A 20,470-nucleotide genomic window follows, 5' to 3' on the forward strand; every position below is an offset into this window, starting at 1 on the left:
ATAATTTATGAAATTCCATAAGTATCTAGTCTCCTGTTCAAGGCCGTATTATGAGTGTTACGAATAGAAGGACATGTAGCATCGACTAATACTTGATTTACTAACAAACTATTGACAAGAAATGTATGTTTTGACGGGAAAACGCGAAAATTTCGGCTCGCTCACTCCGCTCGCTCGTAATCATTTATGAAATTTCTTAAGTTTCTAGTCTCTTGATCAAGGCCATATCATGAGACTTACGAGCAGAAGGACATGTATCATCAACTAATATATAATCATTACCAACAAGCTATTGAGAAGAATTGTATGTTTTGACGGAAAAACGCAAACATTTCGGCTCGCTTGCTCCGCTCGCTCGTAATTATTCATGACATTTCTCAAGTTTCTAGTGTTCTGATCAAGGCCATATCCAGGCGCGTAGCCAGGGGGCGGTCGCCCCCCCAAACGTCCCCAAAAAGGAAAAAATAGAAGGGAAAAAAGGAGAGGAGAAAAGGAAAAGGGAAGGAAGGAAAGGGAAGAAAGGTAGCTTTGTGTTTTTTCTATTTATTCTTTATTCTTTTCTCAAAAGAGAAACTCCTTTACTCTTCTTGCTTTAAATTCATATATGAATTTTGCTTCCGCGCTGCGCGCGGTTAAATGACAATATTGAAGTTCTCCATTGTTCCCCCACCTTTTCTCTAACCCTGTTTTTCCACCTCAGCTATGTGCTTCTTGCCAGTTAAAGTTAAAATTGTATACATTAGGGCATGAATTTGAGTAAGGTTAGGCCGAAGTAAATGTATGAAGTTATCTTTTTTTTTCAATTGATCGTGCAACTTCTGGTCTGGTCGGCTCCGAGCGGGTAAAATCTTTATATCAGTTTCTGCCGTCACCTCCATAAAGTCAGCTTCTCCCGCTTTTCAGCTCATTACTATAAACAACCATAATTTGGGGGCAAACAGGTTCCTAATTTAAAAAGAGGAAGGTATATGGAATTCGTGTCGTATTAAATAAAAAAGTACAATATTTTTTTTTATCAAATTGTATTAAACTTCATGTCATTTCCCTGTATACATTCATCTCCTGTCCTGTTTTGCGCCCTCAGTTTGAATGACACTTAAGTTTCTTTATATTCAAAATGAAGCGCTTCAGGATAAGTAAAAAAAATAATCATCCTTTATTATATAGATAGATAATTTCAATAAATCACAGAAGTTTCAACTTTATGCGCACTATTTTCCTTGTAATGAAGTTCAATAATCTTAGAAAATCAATTGAATTAGAGACGATTGGGTATTAGAGATATCTACATTTGATGAAACGTCCGCCCTTTGAAATTTCAGAGTTTCATTGCTCATCGCGGGGAGGAATATCTTCCTCTACCAATCTTCTCCTCTGTTTTGCGAGTTAAAAATATGCACTGATGCTAAATTGTTTGTAATCAAATCTGATCTTTCCAAAGAAAGTTTCAATATTTCTTTGAGAATACCCTTTTCTCGGGACCCTTTTTATGGCAAGAAAAATTGATAAATCACTTTAGCTTCCGCGCTTCGCGCGGAGTTATTATCATTTTAATTTCCTCCTTGTGCGTGTACAATCACTTTTGAAAACAAGGTTCAAAATCACAATATAGTCAACCGAATTGGAGGTACTAGAAACAAGAGAAAAGGCTCCTTTTCATTTCAATTTATGAAACACTAAAAGCTTCGCGCTTCGCGCGGGAGGGGGAAACTCCCCCTCCCTGCACCCACCCCCTAGGGAGCGCGCTTCGGTGCATTTACCCCCTCCAAAATGAAATCCTGGCTACGCGGTTGGCCATATCATGAGTGCTACGATCCGAAGGACATGTAGCATCGACTATGATACCAACAAACTATTGACAAAAAGGTATATATGATGTTTTCAACGCAAAAACGAGAACATTTCTGCTCGCTCGCGGGTCATGACCGCACTGTTACATACCCATCCCCACTTAAATGTTATTGTCTTATTTGCAGCGCTGAAAAAAAAGAAAAAAAAAGTCATCACCTCCCCCCCCCCCCCGATCATCACTTTTTAGAGACTGGGCGGGAGATTAAAAAAAATCAGCTCGAAACCCCCCCCCCCCTTTCAAAAATCCTGCGTACGCGCCTGGCTGAAGCCTTTATACAAAATGTTTCTTGAATATATATTAAAATGCAAAATAAGAAAAAAGGGAAAGGCATAACTTTATCCTCCATGAATATGTGGAATTACCATTCTTTTAACATTTTATATACTTCAATCAAAATTTCCCTAATTGTCAGATCTTCAAACATTTAAATACTTATAATTCAAGAGATGAAAAACACAAAAAGTGAGTGAGGAACATCATCCAGGCTATGTCATTGACTTTTTGTGAAAAATATATCGCAAGCCAGCTTTCTTCATTATCTTACTTCCGATTTTGATGAATTTTAGTGGTTAAGCATGTTCGTTTTTATTCAAATAAACTTGAAGATGATGGACTTGTCCTTTAATCATGTTAAAATGGCGCCATCCCTCTTGATAAACAAATCTGTGGTCTATCGGGTACATATATGTTTGAATAAATTATCCTGTCTTTGTATAGGTTATACAGAGATCATGCGATAAACAATATTTTGATTGGAGTATACGCGGGGGGAGGAGCAAAGTTTCTTTGTTTATCAAGATAGGGATGCTATAGACCTACTTCGGGGGGGGGGTTAGGGGTACGTGGGGACGGTGGGGTCCTCTTTTTATTTTCCAGCATCATTGATGGTAGGTCTTACTTTCTCATAGGCGGCGGAAGCGGGGGGACGGGGGAAGTGTCCCCCCCTAAATTTTAGAAGGGGTGACGGTCCCCCCTTAATTTGTTGTTGATGACCTTTTTTTTTCTTTTTTTTTTTTGCTTGTCAATTTATTTTCCTACGTCCCCCCTAAATTTTTTGGGTTGAGAACCTTTTTTTTTTTTGCTTGTCAAAAATTTTTTGGTTGTCCCCTCCTAAAATTTTTGGCTTCCGCCGCCAATGTGCTTTTTTACTTTTAAAAAAAATCAGAGGAACAATGCCTCCCTGATGTATAACCTATATCAGCCACTCTTCCTCAGACAGAATCTTCCAAAAGAAGAAAAAAATATATTTTGTTCTTTTCATTTACGCTGCTCGATCGCCCGGCGTGTGGGAATGGGGTGTGCCGGGGGTGTCACCTCACCAGTGTACATTAGGCCGCACATCCACACACTTAAAAAGACAAATGAACCCTATAATTGGGTATTGTGCCCATTGGCGGCGGAAGGAAAAAAATTTGGGGGGTGTCTACCTGAAATTTTGGGATGGACACATGTAAAAAAATTGGACAAGCGCTCCAGAAATTTTTGACAAGCAAAAAAAAAAAAAAAAAGGTAATCAACCTAAATTTTAGGCGGGACAACACTCGTTTAAATGGGGGTCCACGTGAATTTAGGGGGGACGCAGGGAAAAAAATTGACAAGCAAAAAAAAAAAAAAAAAAAGGTTAGCAAAAAAAAATTTAGGGGGGGGACCGTCCCCCCCAACCTAAAATTTAGGGGGGACACGCCCCCCCCCCCCGCTTCCGCCGCCTATGATTGTGCCAAGGAAAACTATGGTTAACCTTCCTTAATCCCGCAGCATACCAGCAGACTTTCGGAGTTCAAAATTTTGAACTCCGAGGATGAAAAATCAAGAATACTGATGTAATGTTTAAGATATAATCATTAATCATTATTAACTTATAAAGAGAACAATAATCATGCCTCCCGAAAAGATCGATGTGTCTATTGGCGGCCCGGATTGGCCTGTGGTCATTTCTACGTTTTTTTACACGGGTTTTGGGGCTGAAGACCCCCCCCCCGCTTCCGCGGCCCCTGATAATAGACCCATAGGTGGCGGAAGGGGGGGCGGGGGGTCCTGTCCCCCCGCCTATTTTTTTTTTTTAGTTTTGCTTGTCAAACTTTTAGCTGTGACCATCCCAAAATTTCAGGTGGACCCCCCCCCCCTAATTTTTTTTGGCTTCCGCCGCCAATGAATAAACCTATTTTGTCTGACACTTTCTAGTGCTCCTGAGCCAATCAAAACATTATAGAAAGCCTTTCAAATATGGCAACTCGTCAGACGACAAATGCTGATATATAGAAGCTCCCCTGTCCGTGCCAATTAAGCAAGATTTTAAAACGATTTCTGAATGATTATCTTTGTGCCTGCCGCTTTTTACTGAGAGACTTGATATAAAACCCGTCCTGTTTTAAAAATTATTCCTCAGTTTATCAATTCAATTCAGTTTATTTTCCATTCTTCAACATAATACAAATAAGTACAAGATAAATTGATTCAATTTAAACATGACGTCGTATAATAAAATTATACGACGTTATGTCCGAAAAATGTCTCATACGAATTCGCAATTTCATAATCAGTGATATTTCATCATTAAAGAGTGTGTGAAGTTATTACAATGTAGTATGTCCCTTATAGGCCCTGAATGTAGGCATGCACACTGAATGCGCCATAAAGGGATCCTTGATTATGAAAATGATATCTTGATTTATTAAAATTCGAATGAAATTTCATCTAATTGCAAATGTTCTCATTATTTTTGTGAAAGTTTTGATCTCATGCGTATGAAAGCAAGCCCATATTAATTAAGGACCATAAATAAAATGAATAGAAGAAGATTCGTACAACAAACTTATAATATAAAAAAAAAACTTTAATGGACAAGTCCATCCCAACATAAAAAAAAATTGAATTTAAAGGGAGAATCCAATAAGCATAATTAACACTAAATATTTCATCAAAATCGGATGTAAAATAAGAAAGTTATGAAATTTATCCTGGTCGATATATACAAATGGGGACTGAAAATGTTACTGATTCACTATTCTTTGTAAAATATGAAATAGGCCTATTCTTATCTGATCTCTAAAAATAGAAATATTGCATTTTCAAACTTCTTTTAAAAAAGCAATGAATAGGGACATCATCGAATCTCTTAATTGCATGTCACTGATTATGTGCATATAACCATTTTGTAAAAAAATAAATAAACTTTCAAATGCCGCAATTTTTTTATTTTACATCAAATTTTGATGAAACTTTATTTTTTTTGTCATTCTTTTCTGATTTTTCTTTATTGATTTAATTCAACATTTTGAGGGTTGGACTCGAGCTCTTTTAATCTGTCCATGTTGGATAAGGATCCCGGGGGGGCACTTCCATTCACGAGTGGATACCATGCGCGACCATGGGGTCGCGAAAAGCACCCTAAACACGTAATTTCCATATTCTGAAAGTGCACCCCTTAACAAGTATTGGCGTGTGAAACCCTACCCTTAACGAGTATTGGAAACAAAACGATACTCTTGGCAAATCTTCCCTGAAATGAACCCCTAAACAAGTACAGGAATGTTTTATTGTTACAGGTCCTTCGGTCGTCGGCTTTATCTTATTTGGTTTAGTACGACCCCACCTTCTACACCTCGCGCAAATCGGACTCTAAACACGAAGTGTTGAGGCAAAAAGGACATCCTTTATAAAACATTTTAATTTTGTTTTATCATCCCCGCAAATTTGACCCTAAACACGTAATTTTCCTAGCGAAATAGATACCCTTTTTTCAGTATTTTTGTGTTTTTGACACCCTTATCACGTTACGTACGTAACGTGCCCTATCTTGAAAAAGACATCCTTTTTACGTGTTTTTTTGGTCGCGCATGGTATCCACTCGTCAATGTAAGTGCCCCCCCCCCCGGGAAAGGATATAAGATAATATTTTATCAAACTCTCACGACCCCGATTGGAGTAAGAACATATTTACAATAATGAATATGTGTATAAAATGGAACATTACACATGTTACACTGATTCATACAATATTATTGTTAGCATTGTAAAAAGTACATTTTGCAAAAGGCTAATACAACAACAACAACAAAATCCGCTATACTTTAATGTTCTGTTGAGCATGATTGCATTGTAAAACACATTGGTTATTAATGATTAACCAAACTACCACCCTCTAGTAGTTACATTCCCTCTGGTAACTGTAGAATTATCAAAAAGCCTTTCCTTAAAATGATTTAGAGCAGTAGGTCTATTCTAATGATTTTACAAGTTGTTTTCAAATGACACCTTTTATCTACACTAAACAATCTACCCATGCATTTGGTAAACACAAGGTCTTATAAAATATTATTTGGGTATGTACACCTGTCTTTCTTTACTAAAGAAAGAACACGCAAATAAATAATGGAACTCATCTCCATCTTCCTTCAGCGAGCATAAATCACCATTCACTGGAAGAAATATATTGGCAAATTTGAAGTTGTGAAGTATTCATCTCATTAAGGTATCACTCAAATCATACAACTTGCCTTTTTTATTTTCTCATTAAAACGTGTTTTTTCTAGCAATACAATGACTAAATCCTGTTTTTCTTTAGTCAGTCGCTCAGAAAACCCGAATCATGTCACATACATCCCATAATCCATATCCTCCCCCCCCCCCAAAAAAAAAACTTCACAAACAACTCGCCCTCTACGTTTACAAATTGCTCACTAAAGACTGGTAAAACTCACGTTTTATATCTCCCCTGTCTACTATACTAGAGAAGGTTGATAACAGCATGCAAGATTTGGTAATATCCATTAAAATTTCTCAGTAAGCGTTGCGTAGCCAGGTAGCACAACAACACGGCAGCTGACGACAGATTTTTGGTAGATAATAGGTAATATTTTGCTTGATTTTAAGAAATGAAAAATGAATTCCATACTATCATCAATCACATCATATATTTCTAGTCATTTAAGGTGTTTATTGGATGTTACGTGCATTGTTATTCCAAATATGTTCGTGAGATTTTCTCTATCGACCAGCCACCAGCACAGCCACAGGCACTGGCACTGGCTGCCAGCCAGCCCAGGGGCAGGGACCTGACCAGGGTCGACCACGTAACACCCGGGCTCCGCGACTGAGTGTCGGGCCGCTGAGCTGACCTCGTCCTCCGGTGTCCGAGGCCGAGGTGGGCAGTGGACCACTGTCACTGCACACTCACAGGCCTGCGCCCTGTGGCTGTAGATGCAGGCTTCTTGCCTGTGCAGTGGAGAGTAAAAAATAATTCACAAATACTTATAAATAAATTAGAACCATAATTTCTTCCATGATTGATTGCATGTATGAACTATGATGTAAAGTAATAAATACTAAAAAAAAGTTTTTGTTTTTTTACGTTTTATTTTTGTAGGCCTAGGCACTCCTAGTACCAATGAGGTCCAAACATTTAGGCCCTATCAATGTTTAAAAGAAAAACCTGGGGCTGGCCTGGGCCTTAATTCCAATATGGGTGATGTCGATGATCAAGTCATGAGACATGACTGAGGTTTGGTCCTTTGGACTTGGAGATCCAGTTCACTTTCACACCTTGGCACGCAGTAGGCAGATTTCAGTTTAACTTCAAAATAAAAGTTTATTTTCCGCATGTAATTTTGACAAAATCATTATCGAAATCCATCAATTATCATGTCAGACTATCTTCTCAAATTCTAGACCAAGTTATTTTTTTGAAAAATTGCCGTAACAAAATTTTGATAGTTATGTTATGCTCCCATTTTGGCTCTTGCCATGGTAAACAATTGCTTGATTGGGCATCATTGCTGATCACCAGCTAGACATGTTCCCTGTCTAAAAACTCTTACATCGCTGGTTTTGAACTTGGCATCTCTGTATTTATCTCTTTTATTTTTAGAGTATAAAAGGATGGACCAGGAGTGGCCAACATGAGTAGACGAGCTAATGCAGCGTCAACGGCAAGGAATGCTCCGTTCGGGACGGACATTCAACCGTCGGTCAAGACCAAGATCATCGGCGGAAAAACGGTTGAAGTAGCTGAAAGGACCCCTCCTGCAAGGTAAGCATTTTTTTAGAAAGCAGTGAAAGCACGCATGTGTTATGGGACAGTGATCTTATATTGTGGGAATTTTGTGTCCAAGATGACAAGGGAAGTTCATCCTGAAAAAAAAAAATTATAGTTAAAATAACAGAAAAAAATCAATAATATCGCCAAAGTTTTGAGAAAAATCCATGAAAGAATTAAAAAATTATGAGAATTTTAATTATTTTATATGTAACGTCATATGCAAGCAGCTTTTCTACATATTGTATAGTAAAAAAACCCAAAGAAAATGCCATTTTCTCAAAAAATGAAAATGGTATTTAGTGTACCTTTGTATATCAATAGGCAAATCATTTTACACCTGTCCCTAAAAATAAAACAATAAATCATCACAAACCGTTAAAAAATTTAAATTTAAGCACTTTATATTACATACAGCTGATCGTTTATGACATCACAAATCAAAAACTTAAAATTCTAATAACTTTTTTAATCTTTGATGGATTTTTGTTATTATTATTTCTGCTATTTTTGCACCAAACTTTATTTCAGGGTTAACTTTTCCTTGAATGCAATTTATCAAGAGTTTGAAATCATTTTGCAGTGCTTTTAAGGCACTGACTATTTCTTCGATATTAATTACCCAAGAGTTTGAAATCATTTTGCAGTGCTTTTAAGGCACTGACTATTTCTTTGATATTACCCAAGCTCCCAATACACAAGCACTCCAATGAATGAATGTTCCTTTCAGGTACCCATAAACTACATCTGGTTCCAGTCTAGCACATTTGAATTTTTTTGAATTTCTACAGTCCTCGATTTAAAAGTGGGAATGAAATCCACTGGAGCACAACTTGAAAATGTGGATGGAGTTCATAATTTTGAGATCGGTATAATAGTTTATGACTAATTATATTTTATCAGATCTACAATCAGCCAAGGAAGATAACCTAGTAACATTCCTTTTCAGGACTATATGTTGGAAATTTACCTTATCAACCTTATCAATCAATCTATCAACCATGAAAAATATTAAAAATCATCTTAAAATTCTTGATATGTCTTATGGCATCTTTTTGTTTATTGGATGTGTTATCTAGTAAATTAGATAAGAATTCACTTCGCACAAACTTTTCTTCTTGAACATTCATTAGATTTTTATTGTCACTTTTCTCTTTAAATTTACTGAAGATCAGCTATATTCCTAACAATAATGCAAAGATCACATGATTTATGAAAATGGAACTTGGTATTCATTTATCAGGAATACGACTTTCTTCACAAAAGTACATGTACAAATGCCTTAGTCTTTAACAAATGTTTTACTCTAGAAATTTTCGTTGAAAAATGTAAATTTTACATGCACATGATTTTTGAAACTTTTTGATCGATTTGGAGGAGTATCAATGTGTCAGGCAATATGTTCATTATTAATTATATTTTCATCATCATATTTCTGTGAACTTTGACCCCTTGATAGTCGGACATCTTCAGACTCTCTTCAATCGGGCCCTCATGGCACCCCTCCCATGCAGTATCAACCTCCTGTCAATGAGAGCAACCACAGTAGCTTCAACAACACCCCAGATGATGTAAGTAAAGACCCTAACCCTAAAATTGTTTCATTCACTTTTCATTTGAATCATTGTACACACTTTTCTTCCCTAAGAGATCAGAAAGGAAAAGAATCCAAACAAAGCTTGGTTTATTTTTTTTATATGAATATGCTGGAAAAAAGTCTTTACCCTAGAATGGTAAACATTGGGGAATAGGATTAATTTGAAAATGACTTTGAAAAAATTTTACTCACCAAAGTGCACCATAGTGATACGCAACCAAAATTGCAGTAATTCTGGTATGACTAATCAATCTGTGGGGATCACAGAAATATGTTTAACATTCAATAACACAAGTATACTGTACACTCTATAAATAGAAAAAATATATGCAAAATGGCTCCGGAAGAAAATGTGTAATTGCTTAGAAATGAGCAAATTAAATGCAGAAATCCATCAAATGTCAGGTATTTTTCCAACCATTATTAATAAACTGTCCCAAATATGCTGATTGTGAGTGTTTTTCAGTTTTCAGCTAAGATTTCATGATTTCACAAAGATAACTTTGCATTAATGTACCAAATCTGAATTTATGATAATATTGTGACAAATAACCTTGATTTTAAAGACTTTCTCATGAAATAGTTGTGAAATTGAAACTACATTCTTTTAAATCTAAACCTACTAGGACTATACCATAAGACATACAAACAGCTCCAAAATTTTCCATTCTGATGCTATTTTGATTACGCAAATAAGATAGTCAAGACATAAAAATCGGCTACTATAATTTCATTGATGATATCAGGGCTCGAATTAATCCAAGGCCATCCAAGGCCATGGCCTTAGATGCCCTCAGAAATGGCCTTGATGCCCTTTCAAATATTTGTAGACTTAAGGCCAAAATAACTGCCCTTTTTTGCTGTGGCCTTGGTGCCCTGCGGTAATCCAGTGCATGTGCCCCATTGAAAAGTGCATTTATTATTGATGCCCTTTTTTGGTGGCCTTGGATGTCCCATAAAGTGAAAACTGCCTGCCCTTTCCCTTAAGTGCCCTTTTAAAAAATGGCCTTGCCCCTTTAAATTCTTAATTCGAGCCCTGTGATATACATTTGATTACAGTTGCCTGGTAGCTACCGTAAGATCTACTCCCAGACAGCGCCGAGAGACTCTAGCAACTCACACATACATGGAAAAGGCAATCACTATGACGGAAGGCCCGGTGCTTTAAGGTTAGTAGTTTTCTATTGGTGTACAGGATTATTTTATAAAATGGGGCAGAATGATGAAATAGAATGGAAAAATTTATACAATATAAAAAGAATTGGAAAAATAAATATAAGAAATGGGAAGGACTTGATGAAAAGCAAAACATGGAAAATACCACAAATCTGATTATAGAAGTTTGAAGCAGTGGATTACTTGAGTATTGGTTAGTTCTGGGTTATGTGGATGAAATATTTCCATGCAAGTCAAGTTTAGGTCCTAAGATTAATCAGAAGTCTTTGAATTAATTGCAAATTTCTAAGTGACTGTTGGTCTGCTTCGTGCACCAACAAGTATAAATCGCTTTGCTATGGTTAAAATGCACCTGTCACTTGTGAGTTTGCAACTGATTGCAAAATAGTTTCTTGCAACACCCCTGTGTACATTGAGATGAATTGAATTAATCTATTACAGAATTAGACATGTTGGTCATGATTCTTTTTTTAAATACGTTTATATCTACCTAAGATGACTATAGATATATAGACTATATAGATATAGACTAGAATCTTGCTATTTCTGGAAAAACCTGTTTTGTGGAATAGAATCTCAAGGAAGACATCAATTATGACTTTCATTCCTGTGCTTGCCTGTTTTGTTTGTTTGTCGTTGGATAGAGCCCTTCCTCCAATCCACGCCTCTGACCACAGCCACGATCACGGTGATGATGACGATGTCTGGTCGGACGACACGCCCCAGGAAGACCCTCCTAACATCAAGGACATCCTTCACAAGCCATTCCCGGTTCACATGGGTTCCTCGTCTGTCCTTTCCCCAATCAGCAACAAACGCTCTCTGACGGACCAGGTCTCGGAGCACCTGGTGGGCTACGACCCTCTGCATTTCAAGGAAATGTACACGGACCTCGCGGAGTTCGATCACGGACTGCACGGCTACGTCAACCAACCCCAGATGAACATGATCGCCCACAAACACAAGTTGCCCATTCCGATTGAAACCTTGAGGTTGCTCTTCTCAAACTTTGCCAAGGGGTCCAACCCTGATCACGTGAACTATGAGAAGCTGATTCAGTTTCTAGCGAGGGCACAGCTAGGATCAGCCAAGGCAGAGACATTACTGGAAGATGATGTGAATAAGTAAGCCCACTTTTTATACCCCTGCCAAACAAAGTTTGAAGGGGATATGCAGGAATCAGCATTCTGCAAATTTGCAGGTCGAACTTCTTCCTCAGTTTTTAACCAATTTGCATGTATGTGTCCAAAATTGGGTATAAATCATGTGGTTTGAACCACTTCCTCAATTTTTACCAAATTGTCATGAAGTTTTGCACACAAATTGGTCTTGAGGAAAAGATGGGCAGTCTTGAGGAAAAGATGGGCAAGATGTTTTTTCCTTGTGTTGCCATAGTAATAGTATATTATGGTGAAAACTTCTTTAAAATTTGAGCATGTTTACAATAATTGAAACATGATCATAAATAAATTGATAATTACAACCCCAAATGTTGGATGATATTTGAAAAAGTATCATTGATTCATAAAAGACCAATTTGATTAATAAAAAACAGTATAATGTAGAGGGTTAAATATATAATTCCACTATATGTACTATCATGATATAAAAAAATTGAATTTCAGCTGATTAAACATCTTTTTGTCAAGCACGTATTTCTGCATTTATTAATAAATCAAAATTGCAAATTTATAACAATGATAAAATCAAACATACATAATGATCAAGTTACAAAGGTGACAATTAAGTAGATATAGACATAATTCATGTAAAAAATAACAAATAATTTAAATTCAGAGGCCAGCTGATGATGAAAGCTTGAAATAATAGCAGCCAGAAGTCTTGTACATTTTAATCATTTATCATTTTGAATAATAAAATTATTTTAAATAATCATTTTAATAATTTAAAATTATCATTCTAAATAATACAGGTTTGTGCATGAAACAAATGGAGATGATAAAACAGATCTTGAGTTAGGAAGACTCAATGCTCAAATCAAGAGATATGAAGACCAGGAAGAGAAGGAGAGGAAAGAAGAAGAAAGGAAACTTAATGAGATGAGGGAGAAGAAAAAACGAAAGTAAGTATTTGTTAGTAGAAATATCTTAATGTACAGATTCATATTTTTCACCTAATCATAATATTCTTGAGAGCTATTGTATTCATGATTGCTGTTTTCCACCAACGAAGGGACAGCTATTCACAAGTAATTCCGCAATGATGACATAAAATCACAAAAATAAAACAGATGAAAATTTGCAGCATAGAAAATATTGTAAGCCTTCATTTGTTTGTGCATTGTATGTGAATTCTTAAAATCAATTATCATATTTCTGACTCTTAATTATTTGCATCATTGGAACTTGTCTACCTCTTTAAATGTTAATTCATTATCTGTATCCACTTTTTAAAGACTTTGTCACTTCTGAAGAGTCATTGAATGAAATAATACTCCTGGAATACTCAACATTATCAAACCGTTTCATTATTTTTATGTATGTAAAACTTATTTTTATTTCCTTACTTATATAATATATAACTTTTCTTATTGTTTATTTGAATTTATCAGTAAATATGCATATTTTTATTTGACTCACAATCCATCAAAGATTCCTACATGTATCACAGTGGAACGTGATGTAATTACTCCTGTATACATGTATGTAGTATATGTACATTTCATTGGCGGTCATCTGAAACGTATCACATACAACGGTTCAAAACCCATTTCAGACAAAATCGATGTCAAAGTTTACTATAATTTTCACACTTAGTTCCCCAGCCTTATAACATGTTCATTGCTAGAAAAATACATAGTTGCAAAGACCGAGACAATTGCTTGACATTGGTAACTTTATTTTTACACAAAACCAAGGATCAAATAAATATTGCAAAAGAGCTCCATGCTTGTAATTTTGGTTTGAGCGGTTTAGATTTTCCCTGTACAAAAACACCATAGGGGATACAACAAAGTCAATTCAGTGCTGATTCAACGGTGTGGCTGACCGCGCATTTGCATATCAAGTGCATGCAGCTGTTGTTTGCTCTGCTATCTAGCACTACAGTACATGTTTCTAATCGGATTTGCACATTTTATCATCAGTTCAAATGGCATCACCATGAAAATCCCCTCATAACTCAGAAACTATAATGAATTGCTGCTAACTAAATTTAGTTATGAATAGAATAGGACTTCTACTTTCATTTTCTACAAAAATCTCAAAATCATTTTTTTGACACCAAAATTGACTGATATGATGGTTTGGATGAACGCCGACGATATATCTCTCCTGGTGATTACTTTTATCAAGGGAGTTCTAATTTCTCCAAGTCATAATGTGATACTGTTTGATTGATCTGCATTCTTCCTTACAGAGAACAAGAAAAATGGAAACCTTCATTCGCTACAAGGTGAGTTCCTCACATAGATTGTTTTATATTTTCAGTAATCTTTCCAGTAGCCTTTACCTGAAGCGTTGTTAATTCTTATTCTATTTTGGAATTTAGAAATATGGAATTTAAAAATATGTTTTACTCTCTTTTCATTTTCTCTCTTTTTACTTATTTATATTTAATTATTCAAATCAATTTTTTGTATTTACATTGTACAATTTATATGTTTATATTGGTGATTAGATAATAACAATGATAAAATATTGTTATTTGATATGTAGATTACTTTTATTTTAAGTTGTCAAGCATGTATTATGAGCATAAGTGAGCAAAGATTTTGGGCATAAGTAGTACTTGATTTAAAAAAAAGATATGTTTAATACAACAAACTGAATCCTGCTTAATTTTGCTTTTTTCAGGGGAGCGTTTCATGAAGGGACTTTGTCCGATAAGTTCTGTTTTATCCGACAATTACCATAGTAACAGTACCTCTCAGCCAATCAGAATCAAGGAAAGATGTCAGATCTGACAACTTGTCGAACAAAAATGTTGATGAAACGCTCCCCTGGTTGTGAAAATAAAATGACAAAATTAGGAGATTCAGAAGAATGAGGAATTGTTGGACAGAGACATGATATGAAGATATCTCACTTTCTAAATATTTTGTTTATTATCAAGCTTATGGGATCATTTGAAATATTTTTTTAATTTCTCCAAACTTTGATAAAAGAATAATTTATATTATAATCAATAATATATTGTTTCAATCTAGAAAATACTGGGTGACTGTAATTTCTCAAATTTCTTTCTTTTAAAATGCACCCTTTCAATTTATTACAGAAAACCTTTGAAAACTTTCACCGAGTTGGAAGATGCAATGTTGATCCGAATGCTGGAAGAACAGTTCACAGACGGCAAGAAGAAACAGACCATCGATACAGAAGGCATGAGGGAGATGTGTCTCAAGAAAGACCGACATAAACAAGGGACTTTCTCCAGAAGAGATGTAAGTAAAAATAAAAATGACTCCTGATTCTTATTGCAAACTTTAAATCTCAGTTCAATTAAAATATATTCCACTTTGCTTTAAAAACATGTGACAGGTAGTAACATAAGTATGACAATAGTAACAAATTAACGCCTAAAAACTGTTTATTACAACATAAACAGCAATACAGAAAAGATGACATGGCAAAGCTTGTTGCAGCCAGAAAGGTACTTCTCATATGATAATAGACTAACCCAGAAACTTTCTGAAAGCACTACTATGCTTTATTATTGTTTCAAGATTTTAGAAAGTACAGGAAATTTTTATAATCATGTTGATGTACATATTGAGTTTGAAAAATGAATCAAACTGCCTGGTATATATAGTATGATATCATTAGGGCCCTGTTGTACTAAGAGTTACAATTGATCCGATCAATCGCAACTATGGACGGCCAGCGACGTCAACATCTATTATGCATGTGTGTTCAAAATATTTTCTAGCTGTGATGTATATTCATGCATTCATTGTTTTCTTGAAAATTCACTGCGCTTCTCTTTGCATAAAAAAGGATATTGTGCAAATTTTTCGTAGAAAAAATTATGACACTAATGGATTTCCATAGAGTTACGGTTGATTGGATCAATCGTAACTCTTTGTACAACAGGGCCCTGATTTACAGATGAATGCACAAGATCATTTATATTCCTTCATAATGTACAAAGAATTCAATTGGAAACAGAATCAGCGCAATGTGACCGTGACATTCCACTAGATTATACATGGTGTACCTTAAAAGGATGGCCATGTAATGTTAGCAAGTATGTATGTATGACTGTTACTCTTTAAAGTAGGTTAATGTCAAAAATTGTATGTGCACATGAGCGTCTAATTATGAAGTTTCATATGAAATACAAACTAATATCAAACAATGGTAAATTTTTCAATTGAAATTTCCAGTAGTTTAATAGTAAAACTCATCTGTGATGAGTTTATGAGCAATGTACCATTTTGAATTGCTTTGTTTCAGCTGGATGATCTGTTTCTTTTCTATCGGATACCAGTCCAAGGTTCTCTCCTAAACAAGATGATACAGAGAATAGATACAGGAGACGGCCAACTGAGGTGAGAATGAGGTTTTCATACCGCAGGGGAGCATTTCATTAACATTTTCATCTGACAAGTTGTCAGATCTGACAACATTCCCTGATTTTGATTGGCTGTGAAATGCTGTTACTATGGTAACTGTTGGATAAAGCGTGACTTGTCAGAAAAAAACTTTTGAAAAGTCCTTTCATGAAATGCTCGCCAGGTGTAAGAAGATAATTATCAAGATTAATGAAAATATGATTGTTTTCTTTTTTACCTCAAACATACAAATGAAAGTTTAGATAACTTTATATTACCCAAATATTCATATTTGAATGTTAAGATATATGAATTATTGCTCACATGATCGAAGAGGGGTTTTATATTGCCCACAAATTAAGCATTCTCTGGGAAATTACACAATACATTCATGATATAGATCTTTAAGTTTGTATTTATTGAGATTTCATTAAAAAGCACAATTTTTATTTTTAAATAGATTGATTTTTGTAAAATAAGTGTTATTTTTAACAAATGTCTCATGATATTTGCAGATTAGGCTTTGTTGTGTGTGGCTTGGCTGTTTCAAAGTTTTTCATCCTTGTAATTTAAAGTGCAATTATCAAGCAGTTATTTTTGTGCATGTGTGAGATCTAAGGATGTTCAAAGTCATGGAATTTCCTTTTTTCTTTTTTTCTCCTAATTTTTCCTCCATTTCTTCTTGATTAAAAACCCCCTCTTTAATAGTTGGGTGGCTTTCTTAGAGATTTTAGACAGAGTGGATTCTGGAGAAGCAATGACACCCCGTGGAGAAAAGGACCAGAGTCAGAGCCAAAGAAGGGCTTCCGAAGACCCCAATAACTTGGGCTCCGTTGGGAACAGGAACTCTTTCAGAAGCAGTCCCATCAACAGTGGGTCCCAAAGGGAGAGAAGCGGGAATAGGTCTAGGGATGGGCCTAGACCACATGCGGGAGGATTAGCCCCTGTCATAGAGCCAAGAAGACCAAGTACTTGGCCAAAGAGACCAATCAAGGAGGTTCTACCCACACCAGAGGAGCCAAAGAAAGTATCCTCGCCTCCTTGGCTTAGGAAACCCCTTGCGGTGAGTGAAAAAAGAGGGACATGGAGTCAAATTGCTTTGAGAATTCTTAGGAAATCAAAGCTGTAATAAATACATAATGTCCAAATATATCTGAAAAATGTTAAACCTGGCAAACGTAATCATGCCCATACTCCCAACTCATATATTAGTTTTAATCATAGAATGTTTTGTATCACCAGGTCTTGCATTTTTTGTGCAACTAGTCTAGTAATTTGAATTCCTGTAGGGAATCTGAATTCATTTTTCGTGAAGAAAAGTTTATTTTCTTGATTATCTTTAATTAATGAATATGTAAAAATGAATTGGTCTTAGGATAAACTTTAAATCTGCTTTGAAAGGAGCACATAATTTGATGGCCAAAAACTCCATGGAAACTAGTTCCCCCACCCTCATTTAGTGTGATAGGCCCGTATTCTGAAGTCGGGTTCAACTTTAAACTCAGGTTTAAAGTTGTGGTTTAAGTATGGACAGCCAATTGTTACATAAATCACTAACAGTAGAGATATTGTAATTCAGCTCAATTGGCTCTGAAATCATTCATAATTGTCTTGGAAGTATACATAGAGTGATCGTCTTCACCATCGATGAATAAGGAAAGAGCACAGTAAAAATAAGAAACATACAACTTAATAAAAATTTTGAGACTTTTGGCTTCCCATAATTTTAGCACAGAGTTAGACCATGGTCTAAGTGAAACCTGACTTCAGAATACGGGACATAGCGTTATTTTCAGATACTCTTTTTACTACTTTTGACTCCTATATCATTCTTTTCCACAGAGAATAGAGACATCAAGACATGCCCAAGAACAGAACAACGTGACCGATGTTGAGATGGAGATCACTCGCAACGACACCCCCACGGAGGACCATGCCTCTATCAACTCACCCCCATCATCCCCTACCCCCCAACAGGAGGACTACGAGATAGAACAACTCAGACGGATGGCCGAGGAGCATCAGCGACGTCATCGCCACAGGCATGCAGAGGAGGAGGTGATGAAGTTGTCACGACAGAAGAACGAGAAGCGGGAGAGGGAGGAATGGTTTAAAGGCTTCGTCCATCTTGCGAAGGGGCTTTACAGCCAAGATGCATCAAAGAGTGGTAAGGGTAGTGACTTCATTTGTTCCCTCATGTGTTTCCTCTTTTCTCTCTATCTTCTTCATCTTTTTCCGCATAATTTCCTTTTGATGTCAAGGTATGTGCTTGATGTGTGCTTAAAGGTAAATGCCAGTTGTGGTAACAATCTCAAAATGACTTTTTACAGAATCCAATATAATGACCACCCAAGTATCTGTTTGTATGAATAAAAAATATGTGCCAAAGGATTCTGGAAGAAATTGTGTAATTGCTGAGAAATAACCAAAATAAGCGCAGATTCGGGCACTTCCGTCAGGTCTTTATTCCAGCAATAATAATATACTGTCCCACGTGTGCCTATCTGTGTTGGCAATCTTCAGTGTGAACGTTTTTCAGCTTAGATTTTATGATTTCACAGAGTTCAGTTTATGTAACTGTACCAGATCTAGATCCACGGTGATATAGTAAAAATTAACCTTGGTTTTACAGACTTTCTCACGAAATCAGTGTTTACTGCAACTACTGTCATTTAGATTTAATGTGTTTGTGTCAATTATGGCCAGCGAAGTTTACTTTTTTTCCTTTATTTTGTATATTCCTTGCAGTGTAAAATACTTTTAATGTGTTTTTATGTTGGCCCCTACTCAAGCATTGCTTCTCAGGGGTCAAAACCTTTCATTTGTTTTTATTGCATTTCTATAAAAATATATATATATATTTTTGATTGGTTGAATTATCTTAAACTTTTAAGTTCAACAAAAAATTACTAAAGCTTTGGCCCAAATTTTCAAAGTTGGGTTAAATTTAACCCATGGATTTTGAATTGTGATATTGATGTCACAGATTAATTTTAACCTCTCAGTGTATTTTATTTACCCTTTCAATTAAAAAAACATGGGCCTGTATTCTGATAGCAGGTTTAACTTTAACTCAGGTTTAAAGTTGTGGTTTATACTTCAGCTCATTTGGCTCTCAAATCATTCATGATTGTCTAGTATAAATTGATGATTGTCTTCACCATCGATGAATCAGGAAAGAGCACAGTAAACATAAGAAACATACAACTTAATAAAAAATTTGATACTTTTGGCTTGCCATACTTAAACCTCAACTTTAAACCTGAGTTTAAGTCAAACCTGCTATCAGAATACAGGCCATAGTGTTTTAATTGACCTTCTTAGTTCGAATTCCCCCCTTTGCACATTTCATGAAATACTGATCAGAATTTAGCCATTTTTCGTCTTGTCGGGACTGATGCAGATTTCTGGTTCTGTTCCCATGACAGGTTGCCTGGAAAGAGAAGAGATGCTTCGGCTTGTGAACAATTACAATCTCATTTACCAGCTTGGGATTTCATCTTCTCACATCAAGAGAGTCATTGAGACGTGTTGTCATGAAGGAGACCAGGTTCCAATACAACCAGTCATTGAAATCCTCCGGCAAAAAAAGAAGTGATCCTGTGGAAACTAGGTTGTCAGGATTATTAACATTAAATCTCACTTATTGCATCATGGGGTGATAAACTAATATCTAAAATCGATTGTAAGAGGCTGTAAACCAATCAGGGACCCGTCTATGAAGAGTTACAATTGATCTGATCATCTTAAACTATATGGAAATCCAACAATGTCATAATTTTTTCTCCAGGAAATTTGCATGACGACCTTTGTAAACAAAGAGAAGCACACTGAATTTTAAAGAAAACAATGAAAATATCATTATACATCACAGCTAGAAAATATTTTTGAACGAACATGCATTTTGTTGACGTTGCTGGCTTTCCAAAGTTGTGGTTGAATAGATCAATTGTAACTCTTTGTAAGATGGACCCTAATTTCATCTAATTGATTCTATCTTTTGTATAAATTGATTTTAGCTGTTTGTGAATCCCTCCCAGGTGCGAAGTCTATCCCATTGTAATGTAGTACCCAATCATCCTTGATAATGATATATCAGGACATCTGGAACTGTTGCACAAAAAGTTGCATTCAAATGCAACTAAAAATAAATCAATGATAAAAGCTTTCTTGTGGTTGGACAAATTTAAGGTGCATTTGATTTTTGAAGTTTTAACTGTTTGTGCAAGAGGCCCTTGATCTCTTCATACACAATTTCCTATGGGTTATCATAGATGATATATATTTTTGGTTATAGTT

At 35.7% G+C, this 20,470-nt stretch overlaps 1 protein-coding gene across 1 annotated transcript; it reads left to right on the forward strand.

Annotated features, from left to right (window-relative positions):
* Window positions 1-6,607: 6,607 nt before the first annotated feature.
* On the forward strand, window positions 6,608-19,968 carry LOC121424060. Its single transcript, XM_041619645.1, has 12 exons — window positions 6,608-6,701; window positions 7,719-7,880; window positions 9,346-9,457; window positions 10,543-10,652; window positions 11,304-11,783; window positions 12,593-12,742; window positions 14,038-14,073; window positions 14,896-15,061; window positions 16,074-16,168; window positions 16,880-17,234; window positions 18,014-18,338; window positions 19,600-19,968. Exons 2-12 carry the CDS (start codon window positions 7,750-7,752, stop codon window positions 19,767-19,769), a joined length of 2,130 nt encoding a protein of 709 aa, XP_041475579.1. The 5' UTR covers window positions 6,608-6,701; window positions 7,719-7,749; the 3' UTR covers window positions 19,770-19,968.
* The last annotated feature ends 502 nt before the right edge of the window (window positions 19,969-20,470 follow it).

This window comes from Lytechinus variegatus, chromosome 11 (genome assembly GCF_018143015.1).
Source record: "Lytechinus variegatus isolate NC3 chromosome 11, Lvar_3.0, whole genome shotgun sequence".
In the NCBI taxonomy this organism is placed as follows: Eukaryota; Metazoa; Echinodermata; class Echinoidea; order Temnopleuroida; family Toxopneustidae; genus Lytechinus; species Lytechinus variegatus.